General features: G+C 39.7%; 1 protein-coding gene across 1 annotated transcript in view; it reads left to right on the top strand.

Annotated features, from left to right (window-relative positions):
- NECTIN3 (nectin cell adhesion molecule 3) overlaps window positions 1-16,406 on the top strand; it is a 119,483-nt gene extending 103,077 nt beyond the window's left edge. The window contains exons 8-9 of the mRNA XM_073306147.2: window positions 7,920-7,982; window positions 8,563-16,406. Of these exons, the coding sequence (XP_073162248.1) occupies window positions 7,920-7,982; window positions 8,563-8,739 (240 nt within the window). The 3' untranslated portion in view covers window positions 8,740-16,406. The remainder of the gene's footprint in view (window positions 1-7,919; window positions 7,983-8,562) is intronic.
- The last annotated feature ends 2,120 nt before the right edge of the window (window positions 16,407-18,526 follow it).

Raw genomic sequence — 18,526 nt, 5'->3', positions numbered from 1 at the left:
TTGAATGCCTGCTATTCTTCATGAACACTGTATTCATGAACATAGTTCTCTAAACTGTGAGATAAAAGTAGGCAGTAATCTTTATACAGGGCAGTTGGTTGGACAGAACTGTTAGCTTCCATCACTCAGTTATGATGGTACAAATTGCATACTTTCCCTTTTGTGTTGAAAATGAGAAACCATAGCAGCAGTAGAGGTCAATAACTAAAAAAAAAAAAATGCCATTAACCACCCACATCCTTCTTTATATACTAATAACTACTTGAATTTGCAGTTCCAGACTGTACTTTTCATTCAGAGATGTTCATGGATGCATGTGTCAAATGTTCAGATCATAGTGGCTATGGAAGATAAATTTACTGATACAAAAAAAAAATGTAAAAAGGGGAAGTGGGGTGGCTGAGTTGGGGTGCAGGGACACATGGGTATGGAGACAGATGTTCCTGACTGAATGAGAGAGGCTAGGGGTCAGCCAGGGTCTGCATAGGGGAGGCTGCCTAACAATCCTCTCTTCCCCCCACCCCCACAAAAAAAAATCCTGTTGCATACTTCTCCCACCCATATCCAGCAACCTTCCAAGTTCACATGCAGGCTCTTTCCCAGCAATTACTTCCCTCTCCCTCAGCTCCTCCATTACTCCTGACTCCCCCAAGCCTTTGCATGGCATCTAAGGGGTGCAGGAAATACGTTTCCGTATTGTAGTTTAAATGAATTATTACTCAGAGTTCTGTATTAATATGTGTAGTAAGGAATCTATTTGTCAAAAAACATTTCCTGAATCTTTTTTTGTCTGTATTGTTACAGACATACTTGCTGACGGGTATTTTGAAATGAATTACCAAAATAATTGAAACTGGTGTGATTATATTGTTGTTTTGATTAAAATATGCAGAATTTTTTTTTTTTTTTGGGTGCAGAATTCTCCCAGGAGTAAGCTTATAGCAAAAATTCTTGTTGTTATTCCCTAAGTGTCTGACTTTGCACTATTAAATTTCATCCCATTTCTATTTCAGTTTACAAGATCATCCAGATCTTTTATGGCATTCTGGTCCTCCTCCTTATTGGCAATACTGCCAACTTTGTGTCATCCACACATTTTATTAGCACACTCCCACGTTTTGTGTCAGATCAGACCCTGAGAAACTGCAGTAGTAAATGCCCTCCAGCCTGACATTTCACCTTTCAATATGATTTCTTGTGGTCTCCCCTTTAACAATTTCCTTATCTACTTTTGAATTCTCATATTAATCCCCATCTTCTTTAATTTAACTAATTTCCTACATGGAACTGTATCAAATGCCTTCCTGAAATCCAGGTAGATTAGATCTACTGCATTTCCTTTGTCTAAAAAAAAAATCAGTTATATTCTCAAAGAGAGGAATTGGGTTGGTTTGGAAAAATCTCTTTTGTAAAACCATGTTGTATTTTATCCCAATTACCCATTCACCTCTCTGGCCTTAACTATTTTTCTCTTTCAAAATTTGTTCCAAGACCCTTGCATACAACTGAGGTCAAATTTACAGGCTTCTAGTTTCCCAGATTACTTTTTTCCCCTTTCTTAAAAAGAGTAACTACATTAGCAATTCTCCATTCATAGAGTGCAACCCCTGAGTTTATAGATTTATTAAAAATCCTTGCTATTGAGCTATTTCATGTGCCAGTTCCTTGAATATTCTTGGATGGAGATTATCCAGGCCACTGATTAAGTCCCATTACGAAGAGTTTGAGTTCCTCCTCAAATATGGTAATTTCTACTTCCATACCCTTGTTCCCATTCACCACTCAGCCACTACTCCTGCACTCTTCATTTGCCTTATAAAAAAAACTGAGGCAAAGTATTTGTTTTGGTTTTGGGCCATGGCTAGATTAACTTTCATCTCTACCTCATCCTCAATGCTTAGTTGTCCCACTTCTTCTTTCCATGTTTTCTTTTTCTTTTCTTTTTTTTTTCTCCTTATGGCTATAGAACCTTTTACTGTTGGCTTTACTTTCCTTTGCAAGGTCTAACTCTGCTTGGCTTTTGGCAGGTCTCACTTTATTCCTACACTTTCTAAATGCCAAGAGGTAGCTTTCCTTGCTGATCCAGCCCATCTTCCATTCTTCACAGGCTTTCTTCTTTCTCTTGATGACCTGCTTGCTCATCCAACTTGGTCTGCCACCTTTCCCTGTGAATTTTTTCCCCTTGCTTAGGATGCAGTCTTCGGATAGTTTCTGCAACTTTGATTTAAAGTAATTCCAAGCCTCCTCCACATTCAGATCCTTGAGTTCTTCAGTCCAGTCCATTTCCTGAACTAATTCCCTTAATTTTTTACAGTTAGCCTTTTTGATATCAAGGACCCTAATTCCAGATCTATTTTTGTTTGTCCTTCCATTTAGTTTAGTTTAAACTGAATTAGCTCATGATGACTTGAACCAAGGTTGCTCTTCTATGAGGTCCTCACTACTTACCAATACCAAATCTAAAATGGCATCCTCTCTTGCTGGTTCAGTGCCTATTCGTGAAAAGCACATTTTTAATGGTTCTTCAACCAAGAACAGGTTTATTTCTTTGACTTTTTTTTAGCCAGCACTATCACCAACAGCACCGTACCCAATAACACCCACTAGAGCCTGGCTCAGCTGTGATGAAGAGGAAGCAATGTCTCTTGCTGAATCACAATATAGCTACTTCAGGTGTTTGCCTCCAGGGAGATATTCCATTTTAGTACTAAACCAATCTGACCCTCTTTAGGGAGTGACCAGTGTCATGTGATGTGATCTGCTGCATTGTGTGATATGGCTTTGGAGGCCTTTAAAAAATCTTCACCAGGGAAAACTACAGTATAAATGAGAATCATGGAAAATTTTTCTAGTGGTTCCACCAAAGTCTGAAGCATAGCGCTCCCTCCCCCCAACATACACACTTGGATTTTGTATATGATTATATTTTCTTTTTTGATGAGAACAATGTGTTTTCATATCCATCTAAACAAACCCATAATCATATTTTCAGTAGATAATAGACAGTTAGAGAAACTAATGCCAGATAACTTCGTGGGGAAGTCAAAAGGATATTGATGCCTGTTCTTGTCGCACACCATCCTTTATTCTCAACCTCTCCTCAATTTCTGGCATCTTCCCCAAGAGGTGATAAGGGTTTCTCTATCTGTGTCAACTTTATCGATTTTTATTTTCCATCTCAATGAGTTAAATGCCATCAATCACTAAACCTGAGAGTTTACCTTCAAACACATGAACTGCTGTCAAAAAAAGTGTAAAACAAATTTGTGGTGTAAAGCAGGGCTTCACAGGGAGGGGTGGTGGCATGAGGCAAGCGCTGCTCTCTTGTGAACAACTTTCTCCTGTTGACCCTAATATTGCACAGGGAAAAAATTTAAGGGTTTTTGTGAGCTCTATTGCTAATGATCATCTAACAAATTTTTCTTCTGACACTCTGCCTTAGTCAAATTTCAGCAAAGCCACAGATTAGATTCACTGGTTGCTAGACAACATCCTGTTTTCAAAAGGGGTATCCAGTTGCTGCAATCACTGAATGGGGGGAGAGAAGAAGAACTTGTCAAAGACAAATTGCTCATAAATTAGGAAGGATGGTTCTGCTTGAAATTTAAACTTACTCCTCCCCAAACACATCATGTATAATCTGGCTCTGAAATATGGATTAGGATAAAACTCAAATCCTAAATCATGGGTTCTTGCACTGTGGCCTGTCTAATTTTACTACTTAATATCAGGCTTCCTTACTCTGTGTGAAGGTCAGCAACAATGTCAGAATGGTCATCACCCAGAAGCAGCTGCTCGTGAGCTTTTCAGAAAGTACCACGGTTAGCTCACCTAATTTAGTGAAATAAGCAAGTTGTACTACTTTGAACAAGTACGTATTGAGTTCTCATTAGTACATAGGTGCTGGCATGGTCCTGTATTTATATTTCTAAATGGATTTGTTTATAAAGGAAAAAAAAATGTACTTACTGAAACAGTACAGTGAAGTTTTTCCATTGACATTTTTATACCACCCAACTGTGCAGTTTGGATGCATAGTACATGGTTTACACAGAGGCAAAAAACAATTATGCAGAGATCTCCGCTATTATTCTCCTCCCAGGCCCCCCATCCCTTCTACAGTGTTGATTTAAAAGGAAAGATGGGGAGGACGTTGAGACTAGACTGTCACACAGAACTTAGTTGTCTCTAAATGGGGTCCAGGTTGACTCTTAAACCAGGTAGGAGGGATGGCCCAGTGACTAGATGTACTCGTTTCGGATGCTGGGAAACCCAGGTTCAATTCCTTGCTCTGCCACAGACTTTGTGTGACCTTCGGCAAGTCGCTCAGTTGTGGTTTGCTTTAGTTACTGGCTAACCTCACAGGTGCTGAGCGTATAAATACATTAAAGATGATGGGGTACTCAGATTCTAAAGTAGTTGGGGCTGTGTCAATATGTTGGATCTCTCCACAACCAATAACTTTATCTAAGAGGAGGGTACGTCTGCACTTTTTGCTGAGGGGGATGCGGGTGGCAGTCCCAGCTTGAGGAGACCTATCGTCATTAACTAGCTCAGCTAGTACGCTAAAAATAGAGGGTAGCCACGGTGGTGGTGGGGAGGGGATAGCTTCCCTAAGTACAGACCTACCCAAGACACTAGGGATGTACTTGAGAGGCTTGATCCCAGTGGTACTGTGTCTACACTCTAATTTTAGTGTGCTAGCTTGATCAGAGCTATTCTGGGCTGGGTATGTCTCCTCAATCTAGATATCAGACTCCCAGTTCAAACCGTAGATGTAGCATGAGACGAGCCTATGCCTGACTTTCTCAAAATTCATGTTTCCTAGAGTTAGCTGAATAGATGGATTAGTTTATGAACACTGTTTGTTAGTGCTATGAAGTCTCTTTGGGCTTGAAGATTGCAAAGTGAAGCAGAGTGACTGCCTCAGATGAACTGTAGTCACGGGAAGATATGTGAGGGGAAAGGGAATGGAATAAAGTGAGCCAGCAGTGTGCTTTGGTGTTGCACAAAACACATTAGAGCACATAATCTCCATCCTAAAGCACTTGCTGTCCAAATTTGCCAAATTGAGAGCTAGAATTCACCACATGGCAGATTTATCACAGGAAAGCGCTGGGGTTTAATGCATTATTTCCTAACTACATGGATTTCATGTGACTAAGCTGTCCTAAATAATTGTTTTTTAAAACTTGCAGGAGGACGATGTAAGCTGTTGTAATGGCAAAAGTAGATCTAGTACAGGATGGTATCCCTTTTATACAGCAATATGAATTTTTGCTGTATAAATAAGGGGGGGGTGATAATCTTAGGTTATGTAGCATAAAATGGTTACTTGGCACATGACCTGCAAAGGGCTATTTCCATTTGAATTCAGAAAAGAGAGGGAATGAGACCTTATGCAAGTTACCACGGTGGAATGATTATCACGATAATTTAAATGAGAGGTGTTAATTGGATAAGAGAATTTCAGATAGGGTTTGGAAAAGAGGCATTTTTAAATAAACAAGATGAAACTTCAATAACTGAGGGCCTAGTCTTAGTACTATAGTCAATATGAATTTTTCCACAGACTCAAATGGGAACAAAATGCTTTCGCAAGCTAATGGTCTAACACAGCAATCAATGGTATTTCTGTGTATTAACACAAGAATGTCATCCAACAGTGGTGTATTGACCTGAGTAACTTACTTGCCCCCATTTCTAGGAGAAAAACAACTCTTCCTACAGGCTATACCTTCTCAACACTTGGGGCTTCAGGCCAAAATATCACGATCTCTAACAAGTGATCGGGGGCTACCTTAGCAAATTTGAGTACCAAGCTGAAGAGAGTGCTTAGGCAGCCTCTCAACAGCTAGCTTTTGCTGGTATTTGTTGTAGGGATTGTATTTAGCCCAGAAACTGGTGGAAAACCAGGCACAGGGAACTTGAAAGGGAAAACCTTAGGATGATGAAGGAGGCTACACAAGAGGTTCTGTGAAGGGGCCTGTGGTGGCATACTGATAGTGAGTTTCTCAGACATTGTCACCTGTGAGGACACCCATAGTCAGACCACTTCTTGCCCACCATCCCAGACAATCCTTGCAACACCTGGACATCTGTTGGTGTACAGAGATGTTAGATACATTTCTCTTAACGCTCTTGGGTGCATCAGGCTGAGAGTGAATAAAGGAGCTTTTACCAATTCTAGTCGGTCTCCTTGGAAAAGAGGCCAGTGTGATTAAGATTAGATGCTGTGCTGCACAGAGAATTCTTAAGAGTTTACTTTACATGTAATTTGAGAGTTGTTCAGATAGCTTCTGTTTCAACCTAAGGTGCTCATCAGATGGAAATAGTTGCAGTAATCCGATAGTCTATTGTATATAGTGTGGAAATAGTGTTATCTTCCTATGAACAAGTTTTAAATATGTCAGATCTTACAAATAGATAAATGATTTCATGTAGGGGATACTGGTTTACCAACCAAGATCTACTGCTGGCTGTGTAACTTTATAAAAAGAAAAGGAGGACTTGTGGCACCTTAGAGACTAACCAATTTATCTGAGCATAAGCTTTCGTGAGCTACAGCTCACTTCATCGGATGCATCACTTTATGTAATTTTATGTAATAGTTATGTGTAACTTTATGTAATAGTAAGCAAATGGGAGGATAAAGCATCACAGTATACCTTGACTTGAACTAGTATAGTTCTAATTTAAGCCTCGTTGTATAGTAGTAATTGTAATATAGTTAGTAAGATTTAATGACTTCCCTACAGTATGCTAGATAATAGATACCTGCCTAAACTCTTGTAAACCTCAGATGTGTTGTGCTTGTTCAGTTCCTATTCTTGCTATAGAGGCTCTTTCTGTTTACCTTTCTGTTGTCTGTTTGTTCTTTACTCTTTCTTCCTCTGCTTGTCTTCATTGCTCTCTACTATTGTCCTTTTCTTAAAACTAGGACACTTTTGTGATAGCTACCTGTTAAGAAAATTAAGGAATTTATTCTGTTAGCACTGTTGTGCAAATTGATTTAATTACCTAATGAGACTGTGTGGTCAAAGGAATGCATTCATCAATCTGAAATCACTAACTGAGCGTGTGCCTTACTTGTGACAAACTTGTGAATAAAAAAAGCACACATGCAAAAAATATGTGCAAAACTAAATAGTCTTCTGGGAGATATTGACCATGTAAAATACTCTAAGTGCAATAAAAGCGTCTTGAGTAATTGAAAAACTGTTCAATATTGGGGTTTTAGTTTACAAATCACTAAGTACCATAACAATGTTGCTTTGTTAGGCTCGTAAATGCAGTCACAAAAGAAATTTATTGCTTTGTGTAGTGTACATTAAGTAAAATTTTCAGAAGCACCAGAGTGATTTGGGAGTTTACCATTAAAAAGAACTCCAATTCCTAATTCACTCCAACACTTTTACCTAGTTTGATTAAAGTTAAATATCAGAAAACCAGCAGTCCCTTTTTACTATAAGTAGTTAACATTTGAATACCTTCTCCTAGGGCGAAGTATTGGTATGAAATTCTGTGGCACTCTATCCCTATTATAGTGTGTGGAAATTTGTTATGACTTGGCTTCCAGGAGTGCCATGAATACGATTCCTCTGGGTTGACTAGCCTCTGCAGAAGTCCAGTGAACTACGAAGCTGAGACTGAAATGTTGTTTGCTGAGTTAAGGAACTTCAGTGAGTTTTAAACTTATTAGGGCTGTCTTCACTGCAATAGTTAGCTTGAGTTAGTACCCTTGAATTACTCCATTTGAGCAAGCCTAGTCAACCTCCTTTTCCTCCTGAAAGATGCTCTATTCAGACACTTGTCAAGGCAGAATGCTTCCTCTCATTTTATTGCTTTGAAGAAAGCACTTGTCAAACCTTTCTCCAGTATTGCAATGTAAACTTTCACTATCATTTTGTTCCCTGCAGAGAGAACGCTTCCCTTTGCAAAGCCAATACAGGGAGAAAGAAGCTGGAAATTTGCAGAACATAGTAAGTAATATGACTATATGTATTGAGCCAGAGCACTGAGCCTTCATTAAAGAATCAGTGGACTGATCTTGGTTCTTACAGTGAGTTTTTCACTTTTTTTTTTTTTTTTTGACACAAAGAGCTCCAGATTACTTGTCCATCCTATTCAGTAACAATTAAACAAGTTGAATTGCTGTCCATGTGGCATCTGAGTTTCAAACAGCATGAACTAAAAGTTAATGGCTGGGAAATAAGACCAAAGCCAATACTTACATTCATGTCATTTTGTCGTTGGCTTAATGTCTGTGCTTTTTTCATAGTCTTTTTTGTTAGTTTTCCTTTAATTGGAAATTGATTTTAGTCGTAATGTATCTAAGTTCTTGGAAGATATTTTCCATGTCCCCTTTTTGTAATGTAAGTTATTTCATTGAATCACTAGTGACTAAGGAAAGTGCATTAAACTATTATAAGGGGCTTATGGCAGAATAAAAGGTGGGTGCTGATGATAGTAATTAGTCTTCACGTGATGTGCTGTGGAAGCAGTATTTGAAGAATGAAATTGTTGATGCTTTTTAATGTATGGAGTTGTTTGTAATTTTAGAAATCAGTAAATGGCAGGCATCCTAATTACGAAGATGAAAATCCATTGAGCCAAGACAACCTTCAGCAGATGTACCCAGTTCACAAGCAGATATGTTACAAAGATTGGAGCAGCAAGTACCATCAAAACCCAGGAACTGGAAGAATCTACATTAATCCTAGAGAACACTATGTGTGATTGCTTCTCCTGCTGTGAATTTTTATACAGAATAAATTGGTGTTAGATAACTTAAAATGTTGAGAAGTCTGCAAGCTTAACGCTTGTTGATTATAGGACAAGTACGTACCCCGGTGTGTTTTAGCAGTTCCTAAAGAAGTAGGTACAGAGCCAATTAATAGTCTTTGTGTGTGTGTGGTGAGAGATGGTGAGAAATAGGCAGGCAGAAAAGATACGTATTTCTGGAACAACTCTTGCATTTGTGACTTTGATTGTGGATTTACTTTTTCAGTAGCATAGTGCTTATCTGTATTGTACTTTTAAAATCCCAGTGTGTGTTGATAGCTGAAGGGATCCTCCAGAAGAAGAGCCTCAGCTGCCTGTGTTAACCTCACCAGATTTAAGAAACGCCAGCCCATTCATCTGTAATTCAAATGTGTGTTAAATGAATTTAGAATCTATTTCCCTAATTCATTCTTAGGGATTTCTCTCTCTCTTCCCTCCCGCCCACCCCCAAAGTGAATGTGCTTAATACAATTACAGTTCCTGTGTACAAAAAATGAGGGATGAGCTGGAGGGAAAATGTACATCCTTTGTGTCAAGTGAGAAATTTGTGTCTAGGTTGTGGGGTTTTGTTTAATCTTTTAAGACACTTCAGAAGCATCACTACTGGTAAATAATTTTAATGAGATACTGACAGAACTTGACCACAGCTTCTGGTTCCCTCCCCCATTACCTCTATTCCCCATTCCAATAAACAGTCAGGTGCTGGTCTGTTACTGTGCTTTCTGGACCAGTACTGCCTGTCTACCCACCTCATAAGTGCTGTTCAATTCTTTTCTGCCATGAGTCTCAGGTCGCATGTTCTTTTTTTTTCTTCCCTTAGCTCCCAGTTCACACCTCCCCAGACTCAGTCTACCAAACCTAAATCTAGCTGCTAGAATCAGATCATACCTGTTTCTTATCTGGTTTAAAACATTCCCAAAAACCGCACGTGTGCACCCCCATCTTGCCCACTCAGAACTCCAGACACCAAGACCTAATTCTCAGTGGTCCCTAGGAGCTGTGGGTGCTCAGTACAGAAGAAAAGCAAGCTATCTGTTCGCTAGGGCCATATCTACTCTGTTGTTTGCTGACAATATAAATTCCAATAGTAGCAATGGGGGTGGGGGAAAGAACTTTACTCTAGCTGTGGGCAAATTTCACGCTGTCTTCTAACCCTGCCCAGAGCAGATGGGAGTAATAGTGTTGTGAAATAGCATGTGAATGGCTTGCCCAAGCTAGTAATAACACAGGTGACACTGCACTGGTGTTGGTAACCGTGGAAACCTGTGTGCAAATACAATTTGTGTTGAAAAGGCGCAGTGCTCTTGATGAGTACAAATAAGTTTCCTGTCAGTTAAAGAACCTGCACAGATAAGCCTGTGTGGTCAATTTGAGAATTTTTTTATTTGTCTAATTTAACAGGGCAAGAAATGGGACACTGAGTACAGATGACTTTAAAGACTTTAACTTGGATACAAGGGCATAAAGGGGAGTGAGTGTTCTGGAATACAAAGGAAGTGTCTCAATAGACACTAGACAATTTATTCCATAGCTAACTTACTAGGACATTTTGAAAAGAGTAATCCCCCTGAGCATTTACCCACTTGAGCTAATTTTCATTCCAAGTGTGCACGCTCGTCTCAGACAATGGATTTACTGCTGGTTTTGTAGACAGTCAAAGATACTGGAGTATTTTTTAGCTGCTGTATTAGCAAATCATATGGCACAGAATCACAGGCATGCATTGTCTGTCCTTAAAATTGTGACTAGCAAATCATCTAAAACATGAGTTTTATAAGTAACTGACTAATTAGTGCTGGTTGATGGTCGGGTAATTTATTTTACTGTAGTATCTCCAGCCTTTCATAAAATGAATGTTTAAATAATGAAAGTTACATATTGGGTGGTAATCAAAGCATGGTTCCCACTCTAAAGGTTTCTTCATGCCTTGAGCCACCGGTTTGAAAAAGGAGTTGCGTCTTTATCTCTCCTAAAGTTTTCTTAGTTTTTTTCTAAACATACGTTTGTCAGGTTTCCCAGCTCAACAACTACCACCTTAACATGCTCTTTGTATTGTTACCATTGTAACAACTTGCTTTGCAACACAGCAAAATGTATAGGGCTTCAATTCTGAGATTAGTTCCCAGGGGGCCTCCTTACACACACACACACACACACACACACACACACACACACACACCCCATGCGGGCTCCAGGCTTTAGCTGCAGGGCACTGAGTCTTGGAGCTTTAGCCCTGAGGAGAGATGGGGGCACCAGGGCTCAGGTCTTTAGCTCCCCGGGGAAGAGGGCACCAGGGCTCCTCTCTGGTGGGCTCTGGCTGCATTTAAGCCTTGAGAATATAGCTACTGGGAACTGGTATACTGAAATTTCATTGACAATGCAGCAGAATGAAAGCTGAGATTGATCACAATGAAATGCAGCATGAAAAGTCTGCTTAGAGTGAAAATTCTCTCCAAAAAATGAAGGTTTCCAGTGTGTTTGCCCGTAACCCATTAACTTTTCATCTTTGTTCTCATACATGAGTCATTAACAATTAACTGTGGTGGCAGAAGAGGGCAGCAAGATTGGTTCCAAGTACTGAAGGGGGATTTTCATTTTGCAGCCCTTGTGTATAGCCTGTCAGAGATGGAAGTAGGGAGACTGTCTGGCTTCCAGCATTGTTGTAAGGGGCCTGAAGTGCAGGCATTTTGAGTTGAACACCAGTTTATATGATGTCCGTGTATACTGTGTGCGATGCACTGTGGCAATTGGAAAAATAGGGAAGAGTGGGAAAACCTGAGAAAGCAGCAGTTCTGCCACCAGTGCATAGATGCGGAATACATGTGGTGGTGAGAAACAGAAGTGGGGAGAAGACACAGAGCGGTTTTCAGTTGAAAAAAATTCTCGCTGTGCGAGTTTCTCTCACTTGTTTCTCTGCAATGATCCCAGTGCTTTCGCTCTGCCTTGCATGATGGCAGATGAAGCAGCGTGGCTTGTTGCTTCATTTCTCACTGATTAAAACTTCAGTTCGCGAGGGCCCAGGAGACAATAGAACAAGGACGAAATGAGCAGGCATGAACTTGACGGGCAGAGAATGTCTTCACCACTCTTAGTTCTGGGAACATAAAAGGATGTTGGTGACTTTTCATCTGTTTCCCCTTCAGGCATCTTTTAAGGGTCCGAATAGAAACAATTTGCGTTTACGAAGCCCTCCTGAGCTGTAGATCTCAAAGCTAGTGGGTGGGGGAAATAAGTGGCTGGGTACTTACTGATGACTTCCTCCTGATGTGAGAGGAAATGCATACCGACGGAGACTCGGTATTGAAAAGGTCGATACAGGAAAAAAATAGCTGCTGCAATGTATAACCCTTTAGAAGTTGGGATAACATCTCGGACAGAACTTAAACATTCAAGTCCATGGTTGGAGGTGCTGGAGGAAAATAATGAAATAAAACCAGGTGCAGGAAAATGTACTGCAGCACCTACTCATCCACTGTTAAAACAGTGCTGCCGCTGTGACAAATGCTGCCCAACAACTCAGTGGAGCAGATTCCAACTGAATTGTGGCCACTGAGGTCTCTGCCTCCTTAACTCCCGCTAACAAATTCTGATACATTGCTAAGTGGCGTTACTTGGATACGCAGGCTGCTAGGAAAAGTGCCCCCCACATCATCTTGTCCTTAAGACAATTATCGTTATACATGTGAATGGAAGTTTTGTTTGTTACAGGCCAAGTCTCTAGTGTACTTACCCTGAAGCTGATGGAGTTACAAGAGGAATGCATTTCACAACAAAAGTGGTCCATTTATGAGCTTAGATAACTAAAGTTTTACCACTTGCCCTTTTACATTCATCCCCGTAAGCAGAGCTGCAAAAGTTAGATCTGGATTCCCGTTGCCCCAAAGATGAAGTGTGTTTGGATCGAGGGCTGTGGTTCAAACACATCCTAAATAAAACGTATATTTGCTGTCGGATGTTATCTGGCTGAAGTACTCTTGTACTACTGTACTCTTAATTAAAGAAAAATTTTATGCAAGACACAGATGAGACAGATGGCTGACAAAGTATTTGTGAAAGTTGGATTTATATAAGCAACAGATATTTAAGGCACTTGTTCATGAATATAGATGTTAAAACCAAAAACAAATCTAATCAAACAAATACTGAAAGCTGGAAAACCTGGTATGTAAGGTTGTGTGTGAACCTCATTAATTCACACTTGCTGGGGCTTTTATGGTAGATTACTTCAATTTGTGAAGCACTTGATAAATGTGCAAATACATCTCTATATCAATATGCTCATGATCTTAATTGCAATTTAATAGTCTAAATATACCAGTATTAGTATAACATTTGACTAATACTAGGTTACTATTAACCCCATATTTTTAATTACCATATGGATTGTGATTAATTTATTTGCCTACTTATTACCATTGGTATAATGTATTAAATTGAATTTTCTTTACGGCTGTTGTTGATTTTGAGTAGCATTCTGTTAGTGAATAATCAGATAAAAACAATAAAATAAATGTTACCGCATAGGAAGGATTTGGGAAAATGTAGCTAAAACTTACAGAATTAGACAAAGTGTAGAAGTAAATAAACTGCCTGTTTCATGTTAGTAATATGCAGTATCACCACAGCCTTCCACTGCTAAATCTTAGGGTACATAAGGAGAGGAAGATAACCAGTGTGTTACAGAAGCCTAGCAGGCTTGCTGATTGGTGAAGTAGGGTACTATTGTAGTTGAGGGTGAAGGGGGTTATGCCGTTGCCCTTAAAGTTTCTCTATGCTTTATGTATGTGAAGTTGGATAAACTGAATATTTGTGGTATAAAAGATAATTTCTATAGTAACAATAAGGAATTACCTTTGTTTGTTTGTTATGGGTAGCACCTAGGAACTTAAGTAAAGGATCAGGATACTAGTGTGCCAGGCATTGTACTAAAGATGAAGAGAGAACAAGCCCTGTCACAGACTGCTCACAATTCTACTTGTCAGAGAACACAACAGATGGATTAAACTGATCAATGTTGTGGGGGTGGGGAAGATCGGAGGATAATGCAACAATAGAACAAATAATTTGGTAGAAAAGCAGAAGTCACGGCACATCACTTGCCTAATAATTGAGAGGCAAGGGGGCAATAGAATACTGATAACTACCTTAAACAGTAGTATGGGTCATATGCAATAACATTATACGGATTGGTAAAGAGTCAGTTGAGTCTCTATGATCCTCCCAAGTCAAGTCCAACAATCCTACTAAAAGTTGTCAGAGCTGCTTCAAATAAGGATTTCTCACTTGACTGCATTTGAGAGCTGGAACTTCCTAAAATAAGCACTGGTGAATCTCGTTGCATCTGGAGAGTACAGCCAACTTCTACCTGCTCCCTTGTTTTCTGCATCTCAACTTGATGGTATCCAGGAAGTCTCCGGTATTTGCATAATTTAGGAGTTATTAACCAGTAAACAGGAGTTCAAGGATCTGTGTAGTTGATCTGATCACAAAGCTCATTTTTACTACCCTAGTCGTCTCAGACAGCCTTAGTCCCTGATAATCCTATTTTTGGAAGCTACCAACCGCTTGGCAACAGAAACATCCAAGTGGTATATTAATTGATGCCTGAAGTTTGAGTGAAAGCACTGACTAATGAATCCACGGAAGCAGGGTGGAAAATGCAGATACACATTTTCTTTGGCTTAAACAAAATATTATTCTGTTCAATATAACAATGGCTGTTCAATGAAGTGAACTTCTTGTTGTCAGTTGTAGTACAGTGCCCTACTGAGCATCAGATCATAGACTGGTCCATGGCTTTGTTTCTGGGGAGAAACTTTACTTTAATCTTTCTACTAACTACCTAATTTGCCAGCAAAATGTTTCCATCATGGTTCTGGATTCCATATAACAACTTAATGTGTGGATTCCATATAACAATTTAATGTGTAGATTCCTCTGAGATGCGTATTAACAGTCCTCTAACAATCCCTCCCCACTCCGCATCAGACAAGTATGTCATCTTCTCCACCAATCCCCACCATATCTCTACAGTGCACTTGGATACCAATCTGGTAGCATCATACAAGGATAACTCTAAATTTTGGTGGGAGTTGTGTACGTGCAAGGACTGAGATCAAAGATTATTGCTGGCCCTGAAAGTAGTGGGTCTGAGAAGGGTGGTTTCCAAATCAAGTCTGTCTTGCTTTTCACTGTCATTGTGCTTGAGACCCAGCATATCTCAGTACAATACAATATGTAAACTGATTTTTTTTCATACTGTGGACCGTGTAATACAGGGAGAGTTTTGTGGTTTTGTCATGGCATTTGATTTTTGTGGCAACTTTTCATATCATTCATAATGGCATAGCATCACCATGGCAGGGCAGCAATTGCTTATGTGGAAAAGTAATACTAAAATCTTATTTATTCTATTTTCTTAATCAACTTGAAAGCTGGAAATAACCCAGAGGAGCCAGAACCATGCGGGCAGCAACTGTATGTAGACCACCAATGCTCCATGGGCCACAAGTTGGGAACCTTTGCTGTGAAGCATTGAGTGGGTCCATGCCAATAGCAAACTTTTTTTATTCTCTATTTCCTTTTTATGTAAAATAGAAAAAGGAAGACCTTGGCTGGAAAATCTCAGTGGCTGGCAGTTTTCAAGTGCTAAATGTAAAAAAATCCTTTCTGTTTAAGCACACAACAAAGCACCAAAAGAACAGAATGAAATTTCAGGTGCAACAGATTAAGTACAATGGCTATGAATATTATTTTTTAAAAAAAAATCCTTCATTTTATCAACTTCATTATTGGTTGGAAAAGCAAGTTTGAATGTATAGTACAGCAGGTTTCAAAGCTGTTGCTATATTTGCCATGTTTACTGTTACTACTGAAGCAGTTTGGTTCAGTCATGGGTAATTGAATACATGCAATAATTTTTTATCCTACACCTTTTCATTTTGCTTACAATATTCAGGAAACAATCCACTACCCTTATAGTCTTCTGATGTGGATTCATCTTTGAAGTTCTTTGATTTCAGTTTTGCAAATTAGAAATCGAGGGTTCTATCAAAGTGCCAAACAGAACTTTTTCTTTAAGGGAGATTTTAATCAACAAGGCTGCACTTCTATGTTAGCTTTTACCATTAAATTGCATAATGTTCCATTGTTACTCTGGTTCATAGACATGCAAATAAGTCTCTGAAAAATATTAGCGTTAAAGTAGGTTGCTCAAGGTACGTAGACATACAAATTGCAAATAACTTTGTAATGCAAATTGTGTACTAATGTGGAGTTTACAAGTATAATGATTAGGCAGGTACATTATTAAGGACTTTACCTGTACCAAGCAAAAAGGATTTCAGTAATGCATGCAGTGAGGCTTAGAATATTGAGTTGTGAAATGTTGCCTACGTTACTATTTAGTATTAGCACACAACTCAGAAATGTGGGTGGGAGGTCATGGGGGAGAAATTCAGAATACCTGGAGAGAACAGAAAAAAAGTATAGATGTATTATTTTGAGATCACAAATAAGGACAACAACATTGTTGAATTTGTAGGCTATCCTAAGCTATAAGAAATAGTCCTTTACTTTGCACATTTTTGAAGTGTATGTATTAGACTTGTTTTGAATAAAAATATCCAGAACAAAGGTTTTCATCTTATATTTCACTGTATGGCAAATCTAATAATTGGCAGAATTTTTATATTTTACAAGAAGGTGTAGTGACTTAATTCAACAATCCCTAAATATGTGCATATAGGAGAAAACAAAGGTTTGCTATAATTTCATCAAGGAGGGTTGCTCTTTGATATATGACCCCACATGCCTATACTCACACAACACCTATGCTAGCTAAATTCTTTTTTTCCAAAAGTGATGCATGATTTCATGGTGTCTTGAGATGTCTTGAAGGGGGCTTGAGTCTCAGATAGCAGGCACTCAGCATTTATTGAAAATCCTGCCCCTTTAAGGCTTCTTAAACTGGGCCCCCAAAATAACAAGTAAATTTTGGAGAAATATGCTTAACATTCATATAATAAAATCAAAGATCCTCATGGCAAATACCTTAGTTTAACATCTACAATTGACTAACCATGTTTAGTAAACGAAAGTGATCCACCTCTTTTGGATATAGTGATAAGGAAAGCCAGAGAAAATGGAGTAGGAGCTCAAGGAAAGGGAGGAACATCCTCCCTCCAGGAGTCAGTTACACATGGTCATGTAAGGAGTGCTACTGGCTGCCTTAACCATATTTAGCAGGTTGGCTACCTAAAGAAAGCTTGCTAGGAAAGGCACCTGTAAAAGTGAATCTGATGTTAGGTAAAATCTGGGCCCCACTGAGTCCAGGAGCGTTTTGACAGATGACGAGCCACATTTTCAGCTCTGGGGAACTGAAGCAGCACCACTGCCTGACAGCCTTGCCATTGTTAATGTAAGAAAAATGGTATTCAGCTCTCTGAGCACCATGGATTTGGTATTAAAACACCCTATTGTTTTCAGAGGTAACTGATACTTCCTTTTTCGTTTTGAGATGATGGGATAGTTGACCACATTTAGTTGTGCTCAGCTATGATGTTAGGTGGACACAATAAATTTGAATTCATTTTTGACACAAACGGCCTGGACTTGTAATGGACCACAGCATCATCATCACTGTCTGACCTAAGGTAATGCAAATAAGGTGGATAGAAAGCTGGCTAGATCGTCAGGCTCAATGGGCAATGATCAATGGCTCCATGTCTAGTTGGCAGCCAGTATCAAGCGGAGCACCCCAAGGGTCGGTCCTGGGACCGGTTTTGTTCAATATCTTCATTAATGATCTGGAGGATGGCCTGGATTGCACCCTCAGCAAGTTTGCAGATGACACTAAATTGGGAGGAGAGGCAGATACGCTCAAGGGTAGGGATAGGATACAGAGGGATCTAGACAAATTAGAGGATTGGGCCAAAAGAAATCTGATGAGGTTCAACAAGGACAAGTGCAGAGTCCTGCACTTAGGATGGAAGAATCCCACACACCGCAACAGACTGGGACCGAATGGCTAGGCAGCAGTTCTGCAGAAAAGGACCTAGGGGTTACAGTGGACAAGAAGCTGGATATGAGTCAACAGTGTGCCGTTGTTGCCAAGAAGTTCCTCTCTATTTGACATTGGTGAGGCCTCATCTGGAGTACTGTGTCCAGTTTGGGGCCCCACACTACAAGAAGGATGTGGAGAAATTGGAAAGGGTCCAGCGGAGAGCAACAAAAATGATTAGGGGACTGGAGCACATGACTTATGAGGAGAGGCTGGGGGAACTAGGATTGTTTAGTCTGCGGAAGAGAAGAATGAGGGGGGATTTGATAGCTGCTTTCAACTACCTGAAAGGGGGTTCCAAAGAGGATGGATCTAGACTGTTCTCAGTGGTAGCAGATGACACAACAAGGAGTAATGGTCTCAAGTTGCACTGGGGGAGGTTTAGGTTGGATATTAGGAAAAACTCTTTCACTAGGAGGATGGTGAAGCACTGGAATGGATTACCTAGGGAGGTGGTGGAATCTCCTTCCTTTGAGGTTTTTAAGGTCAGGCTTGACAAAGCTCTCGCTGGGATATTTAGTTGGGGTGGGTCCTGCTTTGAGCAGGGGGTTGGACTAGATGGCCTCCTGAGGTCCCTTCCAACCCTGATATTCTATGATTCTATGAAATGCAGTAATGGCATGGCATGACTGAAATTGTATTACCCGGATAGTGCCTTCTATCTGAAGAACACTAAATATG

The sequence above is a fragment of the Lepidochelys kempii genome, chromosome 1 (genome assembly GCF_965140285.1).
Source record: "Lepidochelys kempii isolate rLepKem1 chromosome 1, rLepKem1.hap1, whole genome shotgun sequence".
Lineage (NCBI taxonomy): Eukaryota > Metazoa > Chordata > Testudines > Cheloniidae > Lepidochelys > Lepidochelys kempii.
Note: the sequence above shows the minus strand (reverse complement) of the source record. Positions and strands in the feature narration are given on the sequence as shown.